At 37.0% G+C, this 18,382-nt stretch overlaps 1 protein-coding gene across 1 annotated transcript in view; it reads left to right on the top strand.

Moving 5' to 3' along the window:
- Positions 1-18,382, top strand: part of LOC109081570 (MAM domain-containing glycosylphosphatidylinositol anchor protein 1-like) — a 179,705-nt gene that overhangs the window by 114,835 nt on the left and 46,488 nt on the right. The window contains exons 9-11 of the mRNA XM_042769445.1: positions 825-1,121; positions 7,721-7,987; positions 11,253-11,409. Coding sequence (XP_042625379.1) covers positions 825-1,121; positions 7,721-7,987; positions 11,253-11,409 — 721 coding nt within the window. The remainder of the gene's footprint in view (positions 1-824; positions 1,122-7,720; positions 7,988-11,252; positions 11,410-18,382) is intronic.

The following is an 18,382-nucleotide window of genomic DNA, read 5'->3' as shown; positions in this document are numbered from 1 at the left end:
AATTCTGGGAAATACTGACGCCCTCATGCATTTGCATCCCCTCTGATCTGCTCTCTCTTATCTCAGCAGGATGCTATTTTTTTCTGCGTTTCTCCTCTTTTTTTGTTCTTGAAGTTTCGACCTTCTCTGGGGTTACTCTCTGTTTCTGACTGCAGTACCTAACATGATCAATCGGATCATCTGACAGTCTCTTTATCTCTCGCTTTATGATCTTTCTGTCCTACTGTTTGAAGTCTGTCCTCCCGATATGGTCATTATTTTGAATGTTTTTTCCTTTGTGTTTTGGTGTTGGTCCAGTAGATTTTAACACTGTAGTGTCCTAAAACAACAATTATCTTATCTTACAAATTATTCTAAATTGTACCACAATTAATAGTTTCTTTTATGTGTTTTTAATCTGCCAATTAACCTTGTTTAGGCAAGCTAAAAAAGAACTGTGACATTAACTTTGCAACACTGATTGAGTAGTAGTATTGTTTTATTTTTTTACTTTCTTTTTTACATGTTTTGAATTAGTTTATTAATTAATGGAATAAAATACTATTCCAAATGCATTTTTTTAAAATAGTTGGGATAAATTGTTTTATTTTTATCAGTGTCAGCAGATTTACAATGATGACAAGATGTTGCATATTATTTTTCATAAACATCACATTTGAGTGTCATGATTCACTAAAGCTAAATATAGAGAGAGAAGATGCAATGTGTTTTTTGGTACACATTAGCTATTATTTTATATCATTTTCTTATTTTATTTCATTTAAATGGTCAGACTTCCAAAACCAACACATCTCCTCTTACGACTATGTTTTCCTCTTTTCCAGTCATTCCTCCTGTTCTGAGTGTGCCAGTTGGAGGGGGTGTGGTCAATGTCAGTGAGGGCGGTACCGCAGAGCTTGTGTGTTTGGTCGATGGTAAGCCCCGCCCACCTGTTCTTTGGTCTCGTGCAAACAAGGACCTGCCCATGCCATCGGGGGATTGGGTGTTGGAAACACGTGATGGCCGTTTGCGTCTGACCAATGTGACGCGGGACATGATGGGAGCATACCGGTGCCAAACCGCTCCTTACAACGGCCTAAACATCAAACGGCGACAGGGTCAGGTGCAGCTCAATGTGGAGTGTAAGTGTTGAAGTTTTAAATTGGGGAACTACTTTGAAATGTTAGTTTGCCAAACTGCTAAAGCTATAAGTAGCTTGCTACATTGAAATGATTTACAAGAAAGCAGTGAAGTGCACTTCTCCCCATGATCTGCATAAATGAGCACATTCTCAGCCTCCTGCTTTTTATTTATGGGTTGCCATATAATATATATATATATATATATATATATATATATATATATATATATATATGTATATCTATATATATATATATATATATATATATATATATATATGTGTGTGTGTGTGTGTATATATATATATAATATATATATATATATATATATATATTGTGTGTGTGTGTATGTATATATATATATATATATTGTGTGTGTATATTATATATATATATATATATATATATATATAGAATTTCTGACTGTATATTTTATGCATAATAAAGTTTAAATTTGGGGGTCTGGAAGATTTTTTCAAATTTTTCTCTTATGGTCACCAAGGCTGCATTTTTTTAAAAATCAAAAATACAGTAAAAACAGTAATATTGTGAAATATTGCTGCACATGAAACTTGTTTTTTTTTTTTTTTAAAGTTGTGCTGATTATTTTTGGAACTGATATATTTTTTTCAGGATGCTTTGTTGAATAGAAAATTTGAATCTTTTGTATCATTATAAATGTTTAATACATCCTTACTTTATAAAAGTATTAATTTCTTTCGAAAGTTTGACTCCTAACTTTTAAGTTGTAGTGTATAATCACTATCGAGGTGGATAAAATCAGATTTTTTTCCCTCAAATATTCTATATCGTACTCAAATATACAGGTACTTCTCAAAAAATTAGCATATTGTGAAAAAGTTCATTATTTTCCAAAATGTAATGATAAAAATTAAACTTTCATATATTTTAGAGTCATTGCACACCAACTGAAATATTTCAGGTCTTTTATTGTTTTAATACTGATGATTTTGGCATACAGCTCATGAAAACCCAAAATTCCTATCTCAAAAAATTAGCATATCATGAAAAGGTTCTCTAAACGAGCTATTAACCTAATCATCTGAATCAACTAATTAACTCTATAAACACCTGCAAAAGTTTCCTGAGGCTTTTAAAAACTCCCAGCCTGGTTCATTACTCAAAACTGCAATCATGGGTAAGACTGCCGACCTGACTGCTGTCCAGAAGGCCATCATTGACACCCTCAAGCGAGAGGGTAAGACACAGAAAGAAATTTCTGAACGAATAGGCTGTTCCCAGAGTGCTGTATCAAGGCACCTCAGTGGGAAGTCTGTGGGAAGGAAAAAGTGTGGCAAAAAAACGCTGCACAACGAGAAGAGGTGACCGGACCCTGAGGAAGATTGTGGAGAAGGACCGATTCCAGACCTTGGGGGACCTGCGGAAGCAGTGGACTGAGTCTGTAGTAGAAACATCCAGAGCCACCGTGCACAGGCGTGTGCTTTTGAACCAGAAACAGCGGCAGAAGCGCCTGACCGGGGCTACAGAGAAGCAGCACTGGACTGTTGCTCAGTGGTCCAAAGTACTTTTTTCGGATGAAAGCAAATTTTTGCATGTCATTCTGAAATCAAGGTGCCAGAGTCTGGAGGAAGACTGGGGAGAAGGAAATGCCAAAAATGCCTGAAGTCCAGTGTCAAGTACCCACAGTCAGTGATGGTCTGGGGTGCCATGTCAGCTGCTGGTGTTGGTCCACTGTGTTTTATCAAGGGCAGGGTCAATGCAGCTAGCTATCAGGAGATTTTGGAGCACTTCATGCTTCCATCTGCTGAAAAGCTTTATGGAGATGAAGATTTCGTTTTTCAGCACGACCTGGCACCTGCTCACAGTGCCAAAACCACTGGTAAATGGTTTACTGACCATGGTATTACTGTGCTCAATTGGCCTGCCAACTCTCCTGACCTGAACCCCCATAGAGAATCTGTGGGATATTGTGAAGAGAAAGTTGAGAGACGCAAGACCCAACACTCTGGATGAGCTTAAGGCCGCTATCGAAGCATCCTGGGCCTCCATAACACCTCAGCAGTGCCACAGGCTGATTGCCTCCATGCCACGCCGCATTGAAGCAGTCATTTCTGCAAAAGGATTCCCGACCAAGTATTGAGTGCATAACTGAACATAATTATTTGATGGTTGACTTTTTTTGTATTAAAAACACTTTTCTTTTACTGGTCGAATGAAATATGCTAATTTTTTGAGATAGGAATTTTGGGTTTTCATGAGCTGTATGCCAAAATCATCTGTATTAAAACAATAAAAGACCTGAAATATTTCAGTTGGTGTGCGAAATGAATCTAAAATATATGAAAGTTTAATTTTTATCATTACATTATGGAAAATAATGAACTTTTTCACAATATGCTAATTTTTTGAGAAGGACCTGTATGTCCGATTGCATTAAATGGCTTGTGAACAACATTGCATGTTTACTAAGTGAGTTTGCTTGTTGTTTTGGTCTATATTGCGCAGCCAAACTCTATAGCAGTTTTAACCATAAATTAAAAGGATTTAGAGTTAAAAGGTTATCCAAAGTGTTCAAAGGAAGTCCCACTCTAGCCTTTCTATAAGATCACAGAAGGTTTTTATTTGTCAGTCAGCCAGACCACTGGACTTATCGAACATTATTTGTCAGTTGACACATGGACACATCCCAGAGACAACAGCATTCCTGTGCCTGCCTGAGAAAGGACAGTGGTAATGAAGTCTATTGTGAAATTGCCTCAATCGATGACGTGATTAGATTTGATTTGGTGTCGCACATTCTAATGTGATTTTAATCTTGATTGTAATGCGATCCACTGACCGAGGATAGATTGAGTCTCTAAACGCATGACCAAACGAGCAAAAGTGACACACATTTTCCATTAAGACCCAATGGGCCATTATCACTGATTTTGATCCTTCTATTTTTAGGTGCAGCATTTGGGGTCCGGCGGGAGTGTTAATGCGTTCAGAGTTTTCATAATGCATTATGATGCCCGCGTGGAGTGCGTTTTGTTAGTGCCACACTAAAAAGCCTTGAATTCATTAATGCTCTACGCACAACCACACAAAAGATAGACAGGCTAAACCCTGAACCACTCAGTGCGCATCAGCCCTTTTCACACGAGCCATTAGCGGAGCAAAGCACTCCATGCTCTCATAATGGATCCTATGTTTATTGTGTTGCTTCAAAATTACAGGACGATGCTGAATTTGAGTGTGCATCAGTGCATTCACTGCACAGGAGGAGTATCTGACCGTGAGTGTCACACAAAGAGCTTTTTGGAGCTGTGACATTGTGGCTGGGAAAGCCAGGTGGCTGCTGGTTCAAGCCCCACAAGGTGCAGGCCATGAACTGATACCATTGTGTACAAGGCATTGAACCTAATGTTTATTCCAGAAGAACTGAGCATGCATAATAATTTTATTAACTGGTTTTGTATTTCTTTTTGGATCTAGTTTAGATCTGAGCTAATTGAAAGAAAACATGCTGTCAAAAAAATTTAATCCAAGATTTATAAGCAGGCTTTTTTATATAGATCTGTCTTTTTTGACCCGGAACACTAAATTGGGTAAAGGATTTTCAGCGCAGCACAGGGTTAGACATGCAATTTTGAAGTAGAAAGACTGCAAGTGTATTGGAAAATGTACTTAATTTATCTTTGTTTTAATTACAGTGTGTAAAAGACTTGGATGTACTGTATGTGTCTGCTATGCTGGTAAACTCATTTTGATATCTCTTTAGATTTTTTTTTATTGATCCTATGCTGTATTGTTATTATATTCTGTGTGACAGGGCTTGTTTCAGTATATGTCTCTTTCCATCTGGCGGATAGAGTTTAGGTAAACGAGTTTGTCTCAGGTGAGCGGAGCATGTCATTGCTCGGCCTGTGATCAATTGTGATAAACGATGACAACAGCTACGTGATTTATACTGTTATTAAAGAGCACAGTCAATGAATCTGCACAGCCCGTACATTCAGAGATGAAGTATAAAAGGTGTGCATGTGACTTAAACACAATATATCCTGAAACATGTAACGCAGAGCATGCTGTGAACAAATTGAAGTTCTTGGGATGGATTTATGGCCTGAGAAATCCCAGAATGCTGTGTTGCAGCTAAATGAGTGATAGCTTCATTAAGAGCTTGTATGAATCACACTCTCCCCCACGCATCTAGTCTGTCTTCACATCCTCAGTCCCTTTGTTTCTATCTTCCGTCAATATCGCTACTGTAACGGGCCCGGCTAATGCAGAGTATTGCAGGATGGAGGCAGTTTAGAGCCCACCGCTGTGCTTCATCCCACGGCAGGTCTGATTTATGAGCCAGGTGGCTCTGCCTGTCTCTCTGGAGCTGAAGACAGGGGGATGCTGTCTAACACCCCGTCCTGTCTCTCTGTGCCAGGAGAGACAGACAGCGTCTGCCTGAATCTGAACCACATTTCACTGAGAGGCATTGAGAGGCTAGTAAGGTAGTAAGGTAAGGTAAAAGGTATTTTTTTATTTTTCATGAATTACAGAGTACAGAGAATGTACTCGGTAATCATTATTAAAGGAATAGTTCACCCGAAAGTGGAAATGTAATACATAAGCTGTGTGTTTGTAATGAGCAAATGCAAAAAATCACAATGCAAAAAATCTTTGATTTATAGTTGCTTTGAATAATTGTGTTCATGAAATATCAGTACCGTTATATTCTCAATTTCCCCCTTTTCTTTTCCTAACTTTTAATGGCCAATGACAGAATTTTTTTTTATACTTTAATATGTACGTATATAGTATATGCATTCGTTTGTGTCTTTATTTTGAATTAGTTTTATCTTTGCGCTCATATTTATCAGTGTTGTTGGGTGGCTGAAGCTTATTATGTTTTGACTACAGACACGTGTCCTCTCACATGAGACGGATGATTATAGTTTGTTTATTGGAACCCCTGTGTTGTGAAATAAAAATAGTCTTGTGTAAACTTCATTATGGGAATAGATGAGAGGAAATCACCTCTTCCTGTTGAGTTAAGATAAATGTTTTTCTCAAACTGTGTTGAAATGCAACACTGATGATCGTCCCGTCACATCAAGGGAATTTATAATGCTATAAACTGTACAGTAACATTCACGACACCTTTTGTTATGCATTTCCCAACTTCACTTTCTTTCTGTCTTGTCTGTGTCTGTTTTTATGCTTTCTTTGCTCACCACGTTTATATCTTTTCAATGCATTCAGCATTTTTATTGACAACAAATAATCAGTAAAAAGAGACACATTTCAGAAAAGTAAGAAAAGTCCGAGAAAAAATCATATGAGCTGTTTTATTCATTTCATCATGCATAATGAATATGCATAATTTATGTTCATACATTCCATGGGATTTGAACTTGTGACTCTGGCGTTGCTAGCGCAGCTGCTTTTCTATTCAGATTCATTTAAGTTTACCTAACCTCTTTGCAACATTTGGGACATGTCTAAGTATATTTTATTTCTGGGAAAAAAATAAATAATCATCAAAATAAATATACACACTGTATCCAATTAGTTTTATGATGCAAAAATTAATGCAAAATGTGCAATATGTGGGATGCAACCAAATACTGTTTTTGTATGTAAATTATTTAATAATTATTTAATATATTTATTTATTTTACTTCAAAGAATTGTGCCACTTATGGAATGGTTTGACTTGAGTATTAGTTCTCTCCCATGCTGTTTGTTTTCTTAGTCTTAGATCCAAAGCACCACCCTGAGAACCTTGTGGGAATTTTAAATGGGTTTGATTGTGATCATTTTGGCAGTTGTGTGTGAACACGAGTCAAAGTGTCATACTTTTCAAGAGAAATAGAAAAAAAAAATCCATCAGGAATTAGTTGGATCATGGAAAATGGGGATGATAATCGTTTTGAATGTTAGATGTAGGCTATATTTCAAAGGATTGTCCATTAGAGATGTCATCCTGTACAACCAAAGAGTTAATCAGTCTGAAGCTAATAAGGATTTATAATTATATTGTCAGTGAAAGCATTGCATTTAAGTTCATAAGTTAATTACACTCTGATGCTTTGCCACAGTCTCTGCACATTATTAGTTACAGTAATGTACTGTTGATGTATGCCTGAGGTGCTGTGATGCTAATTCGCAGTCACATCACTTCATACATGCAGAGTGTCTAACCAGACCCTGCTAGAGTATAATTAGTCACTAGCTCTTGCACACTATATAGATTGATTCCGTGCAATTAGCTGAAACAATGTGGACCCCATCTTAATGATTCAGGTAGTCGCTTACAATCTGTCATCTGAATGTCGTCGGCATGTGCGATGGATTCATGTGTTGTGTCCTAAATGCTTTGGTGTTTATGTGGGAAGTAAAAATATCTTCTTTTCCTTAATTTTTTTTTCCCTGTTAGTGAAGGAAAAAAAGAAATGCTGTTTGAGAACGTTTTAGCAAAGTGAACCGTGATAGAAGTCAAAATGTCAGCAAAGAAGGCCAAAACAGATGCAATAGATGAAAAATGACTTTAAAATTGTAATTTTACCCAAAATATTCACTGAAAAATGTTGAGGAATCAAGGATGAATTCCAGTGTAATAGTCTTTCTTTCTCCAACAGACCCTCCTGTTGTGGATCCAGTCCTGCTAGATGTCCGTTCTCAAACGCTTTCGACAGTCAATCTCCGATGCCTGGTTCTCAAGTCCAATCCAAACCGGATAGCCAGTGCCCGCTGGTACCGTAATGGGATGCCCATCCGAACTCCACCAGTGGACCCTCAAAGTGTCCCTCAGCTCCGGTTCAAACTAGACACCACTAATAATGGCACTTACGAGTGCAGAGTGAGCAATGGAGTCGGTACCTCAACCTGCACCTTCATTGTGTCTGGTGAGTTGTAAAACACGTATGTATGTTTTATGTGGGTATAATGTGGGAGAATTGATCTTCATGCTTTCCTGTAGCTTTGGGTCTGATATTCTTGATATAGGAGGGTTACCAAACTTTGTCAAGAGTCAGAAGTTATATTTTGTTTGTATTGTTATTCCTGTTGTTTGAAGCTCAAACAGTATGTTTTATTTAATTTCATCCCTGCTGCAAAAATCCAAGTCATACCAGTAGGTGGCCAGTTACTGTTTAGGGGTCGTTCTTTTTATGCGTTTTGCCTGTTCGTTTACATGACAACGGCGTTTTGGGGACTGAAAACACATACTTTTGAAAACGGGTTTCAAAGTGCAAGTTTTTGAAAACGCCACCTTTATCGTTTCCGTGTAAACACCCAAAATGGGAATCTTTGAAAATGGTGATGTTATGCACCTGCGTAGTACGTGTTAGGTATGTAGATATGTGCAGTATGTGTCGATTTTACAGGCAAGTGCGAACAAACATACACAACAATGGAGGATTACATGGTACTGTTGTTGCTGCTCAAGAGTTTGCTAACGCTTCTTCAGCAAAGTGTGGATTTACATCACCAATATTACAACCAACAGTAGAGATGCATCATATACAACATATAATCGTCACTTCCCTACAGTTGCTGTGTACTAACAAGGTGACAGCGCCAACTACTGGCTTGGCATACGTAATACATTACGTTTTCGTGGATATGTGTAAACGTGAATTGTTTTGAAAACATTGTCGTGCATACATGAAACTTTTTAAAAATGCAAGGGAAAAACTTTTCAGTTTTTGACTTCATCATTGTCGTGTAAACATAGCCTTAGACCTATAAATTTGACATCTAATTTTTGTCTTTAAAGGGGACATTGGATGCCCATTTTCCATAAGTTGGAATGATTCTTTATATAATGTCTGTAACATACTTTGGTTAAAATTCTTCAATGGTTGTGTAAAACAACACCCTTTTTACCTGGTCAAAAACAGCTTTGTTCATAGCAACTCTTTCAGTGCATGTTTCTTTAAATGATAATGAGCTACTGCTCACCCGACTCTTCTCTTTCGTGGGGTGTGTCCACACAAGACAAGGGGATATATCTGTATAAGGCTCGGAGGTGGTCTTATTCAAATAGCTAGCTATCTATGTAGAAACTGGCTGAAAATGTAAACTTTCAAAAGTTTCAGACTCAAGACTGCCCATAACAAACTGGCTGCGTGTTTTCTTTTCCACTTTTCTAAGTTTGCAGACACGCCAGAAACCTAACTAAATTCAAAACAAGCTAAACTTTGAAACTTTCATCCAATGTCCCCTTTAACAACTGGTTTGCTATTTCAGCCTGAGCCCAAAAGCTGCTAGAATAGATGATCAACTATTTAGATGTGGAGTTTGATTAATTTCAACGAATTGAATCTTTCAAAAAGTTTCAGTGAACCATTTCAAAAATACTATTCACATCATAATGTGGCTTATTAAGCTATAATATAAACCCTTCTTGAAACATTTATAAAATGTTGCTTCTCAGTTTAGTAAAGTCCAGTTGCAGATTCATAAATGAATCATTCAGAGTTTATGTGAACTGGTTTAACTGATTCAATGACATGACTCAGAAGAACGAATCTTTAAGACATTACTACAACTACCTGAACCAGCTTGGACAAACTAAAGACCACAAATGACCAGCAAGAACCAGCTAAACCACATGAAATCACTATCTTCAAGCTAGTTTAAACTGGATCTTCCATCTGGGATCACATAATCAGTTCTACTTGCTTTCCTGGGAAAATGAATAGCATTAAAATGAGAATTAGTATATTTTATGTGAAAAACGGCTGTCACTCACTCCTTAGAATTGAGTTGCCAACTTTGTTAACTACTATGCTAGTTGATGTAAAAATCTGCCAAGAAACTCCAGACGGGGATGTGGCACTATACAGTACACTTCCAAAAGGCCCAGGTGTTTCTGTTCTCTCTGTGGGGGAAAAGAATTGGCTGCCATCTTTGCAGACTTGTAAGGCTTTTCCTTCTCAGTAGGGTCTTATCTTTAGCTTTGCCAACACATCATGACAGCTGAGCGGTGCTAATGCTAATCCTAATCAGCTAGCTCTATCGTCACACACTAATATGACTGCTGTTATAGGCCTAGCTGCTGTGTAACTTGCAGATTTGGTAAAACTGGAAGGAATTGTGTTGCAACATTTAGCATGCAGTGTTCCTTACTCTGACTACTACGAAAGACATTTCTGCAGGAATGTACCCCAGCTAACAAAAGTATGTTTTAAGAACTTTTTGCTAACATTCCAATTAAGTTATGAAAATGTTATTTCTGAATGTTGTCTAAATGCTAAATGTTAAACAAAAAAACATTAGCCAAAGTTGTGAGAATGTTCTCTGTTAGTTTGGGCCAATGGTAAATAAATGACAAAATGTTTTTTTTAGCCTCTTACACTATTGAAGAAGATCTCATATTTATTTATTATGGGTCTACACTAAAAATAATTGCAGTAATTACTGTATTTTGGTTTTCAGTGACTACTGTGTGTTGGTTACCATGATATGTCTTTGTAAGGGACATATGAACGCCAAAATTTTTTAACTAAAATAAAAATGTATTTTAACACAGCATAGCTGCTCATGGGTGCATGTATTTTCCTCACAAATAGCACTGCAAATAGCTGCACCAGACAAAATTTGAAAAGTAATTATTTTAAACAAGTTTAAAATACACCCCGGTGTTGCAGTTCCGTTTGGTGACACTAAATTAAACAGTTCTCCTTTAATGAGACGCTTGTCCTTCATTGATGCTCTAGATAATTGGTTCTCACTCACTGGGTCATGATCCAATAATGGCTTTTTTCCTGCAATAATAAAATGACTATTAACAATTAACTATGCATACCTAGAATGGCAAACAAGTTTTCCACATTATATTCAATGAACCACTGCTATTTCAGTCGAATATCCACCGTATTTTTAACATTATTATTAACAGTCCATTATGCCGCTTGATCTTGCAAACTAATTTTTTTTTATATCATATTATTTTAATGCATTGACATATTTATAGACACAACAGTTTGTAGTACAAATAGTTATTCTACTAGTTATTTACATCTACAGCGGCTAATGAATCGAAAGCATCACACATTCACCGAAAATAGCTTACTTCCGCATTGCAAAATAAGTTGGTAAAAGTTTATCTTTTTGAAGTGTTTGACTAATTAGTCGTGCTCTGTTTTGGTTTGTTTGTTCATTTAGCTCAGCCGTATAATGCAGAGTTTTACTACGACACTCCAAACCCCATTCGCACCCTGAAGAACAATTATTCCTACATCTTGCAGTGGACACAGAAAGAGCCCAGCGCTGTGGACAAAATCATCGGTTACTGGATCAATGTCCAACAGGTAAAGCAAACACCCACAGACACTGGATGCTTAATATTTACTCTTTTCTACTTTCTTTCTTTCTTTCTTTCTTTCTTTCTTTCTTTCTTTCTTTCTTTCTTTCTTTCTTTCTTTCTTTCTTTCTTTCTTTTCTCTTATTTTTTCTTTCTTTGTTTTTGTTTATTTTATTTATTTTTTTTTTTATTTTTTTTATTTGTTTAGTGTGCTCTGTGCAGGGAGCAGACAGCGGATCGATCACTGCTTGTACTGCATTAAAGAGACTCTCAGAACCCCACAGGTGCAACATAAGAACACACAAGCAGCCTGATTGGGTCTGCATTTCATCCCTGCTGGATAAAAACAGGTCATACACCCTAAGGTGCTCTTTTAAGGGACATGGTCAAGCATGTCCACACCATCTTGTAGTCTATGTAATAAACAAAGAGCTTGGATTAAAATACAGTGCTACTAAAGCCTATTCTGAGGTCACGTTTCTTCTCTAACAGTGTCATTGATGAAGTAAATTGACTTTTAGGGTCGACCTCGCTGGTCACTTTGGACGAAAATAAAGCTGTTAGCACAAATCGCAAATTGAAGTTGCATATTTATAGCATGCGCACACCTATTGTTTAGCATCTTGAGTTCTCCTCCACAGAGATGAATATGTCCTCATTGTGTCCATCGTACTCGACTTTGCCAGATGGGATTGGATGCTCATGTATAGCTAACTTTATTTCACACCCAAGCAGCAGCAATTCACAAAGTTCCTGTCTTTTGACCTTCATCCCTGAGTCAGCAGTGTGAGACTGTACGTGATGTAGCGGAGCATTGTCCAAAGTACAGTGTCTGGATAGTTTGCTAAAAAATGTAAATATGTCCCAGTTTCCATTGTGAGGCTCACTGACTGAAAAGGTAGTATCTTCAGTGCAGGTCCATAACCACCATAGACATTGAGGACACAAGTTAACTGTTAACTGCCAGTGTTAACTGTTCCCAACCAAGCATGAATTTGTTGAATTACAAAATGCTTCAGTTTTTAACGGAGAAAGAGTGCAAGGCAAGATGTGATTTGACAGCTGTTTTAAGATGGAAATATTAAAAACCAGCAGTAATAACCAGTGATACAAACTACCCAACTTTTTTGTTTTGTTCTGCTGTTCTGAGTTGAAAATACAGGCTGTCATTTAAATGATTCATGTACTTTATTAGTGACTTTGATGAGACAAGAAGTATTTTTCTATATTTTCGGCATATTAGGAAAGACTGAATTGATGCACATTTAAAAATATGCATATTAAATTGATTACAATAATTATTTTTCTTGTTCTTTTCCATTTTTCTTTATTCCCTTAAATTCATTTTAATTATTTTAAGTGAAAAGATTTGTTGAGAACATGGTTTGCTTCCTTTTAGCTTGAATGTAAAGCTGTTTCTTATCTGTATTTATATCTGTAGTTTTATTCTAGATATCGTTCTCTCAGTGCAAGCAGCTATTGCAGCCAGCTTAGCTGGAAAAATGTGCAAATGTATTTTCAGCCACCAAATTTTTACGTGACACATACAAGTGCTGTCTTTGTTTTTGTCATCCATCAGGCCAGGCTTATAATGATAAAACACTGTTATAATATGCACTAACTATTCTGCAAAACATGAATTTTGTTCAAAAACGTATTGAGCTGTCTATACTGTAAAAACTCCTTTTCCTAATGAGTATTTTTGTGCAATTTTCTAGTTAAACTATCTACAATTCCCCTTTAACAAGATACATTTTCATGAGAAGCATAACTTATTAAGACTTGTTTTCCTAGACTATATCTTGAATATTAGGGTATTATGTTTTACTACACAGGCAGTTTTTTTTTTACTTGTTTTTAACTTGTTTTTTCCTAACACAAGAACATATCTGCCAGTGGAGTAAAACAAAATACACCCGTATTAAAGAGACATTCTCTGAAAACAAGCCTTAATATGTTATGCAGTGTGACTTCTCAAGTAAACCAGTCTTGTTTCTAGCATTTTTAGATATTTTAACTGGAAAAAATAACAGTTATGCTGCATTTAATATATAGTACTTTCTTTTGGCTAAAAAGAAGCATCTCAAGTATCCTTCGTGAGGAGGGCGATTCCATAATGCATTACGACAAGCTGAGCAAAGAAATCAATGATTTAGTACTGAAATTCATTGAAAATAAGAAATATCCAAACATCCAAACGTGGGATGGGAGCGTGCCATGGGCGCATCAACGCTCTCTCACCACAGAAACTGTGTGCGCTTTGTGACTCTTCATCAGATTTTTTCGATTCCGACGTCCTAATCATCTATTCATAGAAACCTGGCCCAGAGGGGGGCGGCAGGAACGGAAGAGCGTCGATGAATTATGGAAGGAGGCAGGAATCAAAGCGAACGGGGAGGGGGAGATTAGCCACTTGTCTTTGTGTGCATGAATAGCTAATCTTTCCCTCTTTAAAACCTTACCTTAAGTAAGAGTCTACAGGGACCAATGAATTAACATCCTGACTGCAGCAAACGTGCATTAACTTTTATGAGCTTGCACGCGTGTGTGTGTGTGTGTGGTGGAGAGGGAGACAGATTATAGATGAGTTTCTCAGTATACTCGGTTGAATATATGTGCATATTTGATCATAGCAGAATAACAATGAATGTGTGAATAGTGAAATATAGTTCATTCCATTTGTGTGTGTATCTATACGGTCAAGACTGTGCATTGACCTGTTCGTCTGTGTATGAATTTGTCTAAGGTGTGAATGCGTCCTCTTGCTTTGTGGTATGATAAATATTTTATAGATGTTGCTCTGAGAAATGCAGACAAGAAAGGGAAAAGAGAGAGAGGGTAATGAGCTGAAGAAAGCAGTGCCATTGTTTCTCACAGGCTATGTTTACATGCACAACTTTTGTTTCAATTAAACTGAATTCATTCCGACTGATGAATCTGAATGTAGTGTTTAGTGTTTCTGTACGTGATGTAGTGAAGCATTGTCCAAAATACAGTGGCTGGATAGTTTGCTAAAAAATGTACAGTAGTGTCTCTGTCATACTTTCATATAACAGGTGCGCAGTGTGCTTTAATTTCCTCTGAACTTACCAAAAGAAGAACAAGAACATTCTTTCATTTCTGAAATGAGTGTTGTGTTTTCAGAGACCGCAGGAAACACCAAGCCTCATTTCTAATGCAGAAAACCGAATCCCTCTAGAATAAACCTACGCTGAGTAAGATGAGAAACTTTCATTACCGATTATTATTTTGGGCTCATTTTTCACAGTTCTTTTTTCCCCCCATTAAACTGATGCTAACAAGCTAAACCCAGTATTCAGACATTGTTCTAAATTTACTGACAAACGACAAACCCAGTTTCATCTCTGTGCCATATGTTACTCAACCACCAGAGACTCAAACAGCTGTCCGCATCCGAACCGAGCACCAATGACAGACCTTTCGATCAGTGGGGTGAACCACCTCAGGAGAGGGAGTGAGAGAGGAGCGCTTGAATGCATTTACACGTCTTTATTGAGCTGTGCCTGCAGGGGAATCCTGCGGTGAGAGAAGCGCGGTTCACAGGCCTCTGCTCACACCTCACACACCTGTGATTTTACGAGAGGTGAGATCTTACAGCTGTGTGTGTGTGAGTTTAGTACATAAAGCCCTTTGTAATGTGATGTAACCATATAAAGCTTCTACGTTGTGCTAGTTCTTCATCCTTTTATGATTCAGTATGTACCATTTTCCTAAAGACCAGAGATCAAGATCCAGACCTAGACCTGTCGAAGCCCAGCAGACCGAGACCTGTTTGTCCGACAACCATTTAATGAACTGAGAACATGCTGAATATATATAGCTGTTCAGAGTCATAGATTTATTGGGAAGTTTCTGTAATGGTGATATAATTTGCTGACTTACAACCTGGTACTCTTACAACCTGAACTGGATACAAATTTGTGAATCACAAAGAGATGCAGCAAACCATGCGATATTATTATGTTTAAGTGTTTTGTTATTGCAGTTACAGTTTTATCACATATTCTGAATTGAGTATATGTGAATTTTAATTAATTAATTAATTCACTGAATTTATTTAAACTAATTCTGAGTAATATGAATTTATTTAATCTTGACCTGATTTTATAATTATAGCCAGAATAGTTCATATCAAGACTTTATTTCTCTTAATGGATTCGGTTGATGTATTTGACCAATGAATGATGCACTTATGGTTTTTATATGGCTAGAGAACTAGTTCCCTTCATAAACTTTTAAAATCTATTCAAATAATATAATATGCATTCCAAATATCAGTGTTTACTCTTCAGACAGATTTATCTATCACCTGTGGCATCTTTAGAGGGAGAGCTAACAGGAGAGACGTCAAAGACTATAGAATACCCAAGACGTGTCACTCGTATAGTTTTGAATGGGGAAAAATGCAACGCTCAATATGGCTGCTCAATCGCAGGAAGCAGTCTGTGGTTAGATGCATCTGGTTTGATATGGGTACAGTTTGCTTTATGAGAAGTGAGCATTCTGAGACGTGCGCTCAGGACTGTGCATGCGCACTGGCTGATCTATTTTATAACACTATTTGCGCAAAAAAAAAAAAAACATTTATGGCATAGTTGTTGTCAGATTTCTTTGGCGATTACAAATATGAAATTTAATCGGAAGCTTACCGAACAGTTTGGGGGAATTTGATGTTTCCCCATTCAAAGAGATAGGAGTTGCACTTGCATGCCCGAGAGGCATTTCAGAAATGGCCGCCGAGTGACATGACTTGTCTTGAAGGGACCTTGGAGACGTGAGGATGTGTTTAAATTTACCCAACATGCCCTGCTGCAGGTCAACATGTGACAAACCAAATTATGTCTGACAATTCACTTCATGACATGCAGTGAAACTACAGCTTGATGTGATCAGGTCTTTCTCAATACAATGATGCTGTTATTGTTGACACGTATATGTGTTTCTTATATCAAAATAAATTAATAAAACATATAATAAAATTAAATTAAATTAAAAAGCAGGTTGATTTGTAGTAGTCTTGAGTAATGACAGGAAAATGTAAAATAAATAAATAAATAAATAAAAAGTTAGTGTAGCCCCTGGTCTCTTCTAATGGATATGTGACTGATGAAGAGGAGAGGAAGTATATGTACTGATGACTGATGCATTACCAGGTGTGTGGAAATGAGAGGAAAAGAACAAATAACTGAGTGAAAAATAAAAAGACACTTGGAAGTGATAGACTGTGGGAGGTAGAAAACATAGGTGTGTGTGTGTGTGTGTGTGTGTGTGTGTACAGGTTTGGTTATACATGTGATAACCAGATGTCTTCATTAATATAGTGAAATATTATAATAAATTTTATTTGTCCACACTATTTAAAATGTTCAATTTTACATTACAAAAAAAAAATAATAATTAATTACAATAATGCATTTACATGCATATTTTCTGTATTTTTTATTTTTTTTTTACATTTGTTTAATGTTTTTAATTTTGATGTTGTTTTATCCATTTAGTTGGTAATCCGGTGGATAAGGTTCCTCAGGTCATCTCAGTCGTTGATAGCATTCTTTAGGTTTTGTGTTTGTATCATTCTTCACAAAGTCCAATACATTAGGGCCTGTTTACACCAAGGACGATAACAATAATGACAAAGATATAGTTTAAAAAAAAGTTCTAAATGTAAAGCAATAACAGAATCCACACCATATTTATACAGATAATGACACAGTGGAATGATATCATTGGAAACACTTTTTGTTAGAGCTGGTGAATGATAAAAACACTGACAGCCAATCAGAATCCAAACTGCTTTAAAGAGCTTGAGCATTTAAAGCAGCAGACAACAAAACTGCAGTGCGCTTTCAATAAACAGAACATTAATGTGCATTGAAATGGATGGTTATATAGTTACCGTTATAGTTAACTTTACACTTAATACTGACAGGATAATCAGGCACTGTCTCCTGTCATACAACGTTTTGTCTGTATTTTGCTTTATGTATTTAGCATTATATAAGATTTGATTTCATATTTCATAATGTTTAATTTGCTTAATTTCTGTAAAATCAGTTATTCTCTTGTCTTATCTTTTTTTTTTTCATTAAGCACTGCCCCCCTTCCCTTGGAGAAAACACTGGTGGTCTCTCTCTCTCTCTCGTGTGTGTGTGTTTGTGTGTGTGGTGATTTAGAAGAGGAGAGATGCACAGACAATTTGTGTTAACAGAGAAGAGCAGCCAAGCAGAGACAATTTATCTGTGACTTTTACAAGATGCACGTTTGCATGTGTGTGTGTTGGATACGGCTGTTAAGTCTTGGCATGCATTGTGTAGGCTCAAGTGGGTTTAGTGTTGGAGACGTGGCGGCACACACTCCATGTTGCCGTGGTGAATGGCCCAGTAACAGTGGTTTATGGTGGGACTTAATTAGACAGATAACAAATGTGTTTGACCCTCACTAACCAGGTTAACATTACAGCTACGCTTCTACTTCCTGCCTGGAAAAGGGGGAACAAAGAATGAATAGGAATCTTCACACACACACACACACACACACACACACACACACACACACACACACACACACACACACACACACACACACACACACTTATTCATGTGTGTTGTATTTGGAGAGAATACCAGCTGGTTTACCTGCTGCCCGGGTCTCCATGCAGAGCTGAAGATAATTTCTCATTCCATTGTGCACTGTTTCCATGGGGCTGCTGCCATGTTTCCCATAATTCCATATGGAAAAAGCCTGCAGTGCCACAGTGCCGCTGGCTCTGTGATTACCACACATCCTCCGGGAGTGAGAGCTGACCTGAAACAGCTCACTGCACACTGCACATTAGATTTCATCTAATAAGATACAGCTAATAGTATGATATATTATTAGTGAAGGTTTTTGTGGTATCAGATAAAACTGCATCATGTTTGCTTGTATGAATAAGAGAAATCAAATCAAAGGCTAAATATGGAGAAATTAA

The sequence above is a fragment of the Cyprinus carpio genome, chromosome A13 (assembly GCF_018340385.1).
Source record: "Cyprinus carpio isolate SPL01 chromosome A13, ASM1834038v1, whole genome shotgun sequence".
In the NCBI taxonomy this organism is placed as follows: domain Eukaryota; kingdom Metazoa; phylum Chordata; class Actinopteri; order Cypriniformes; family Cyprinidae; genus Cyprinus; species Cyprinus carpio.
This window is presented reverse-complemented; position numbering and strand designations above follow the sequence as displayed.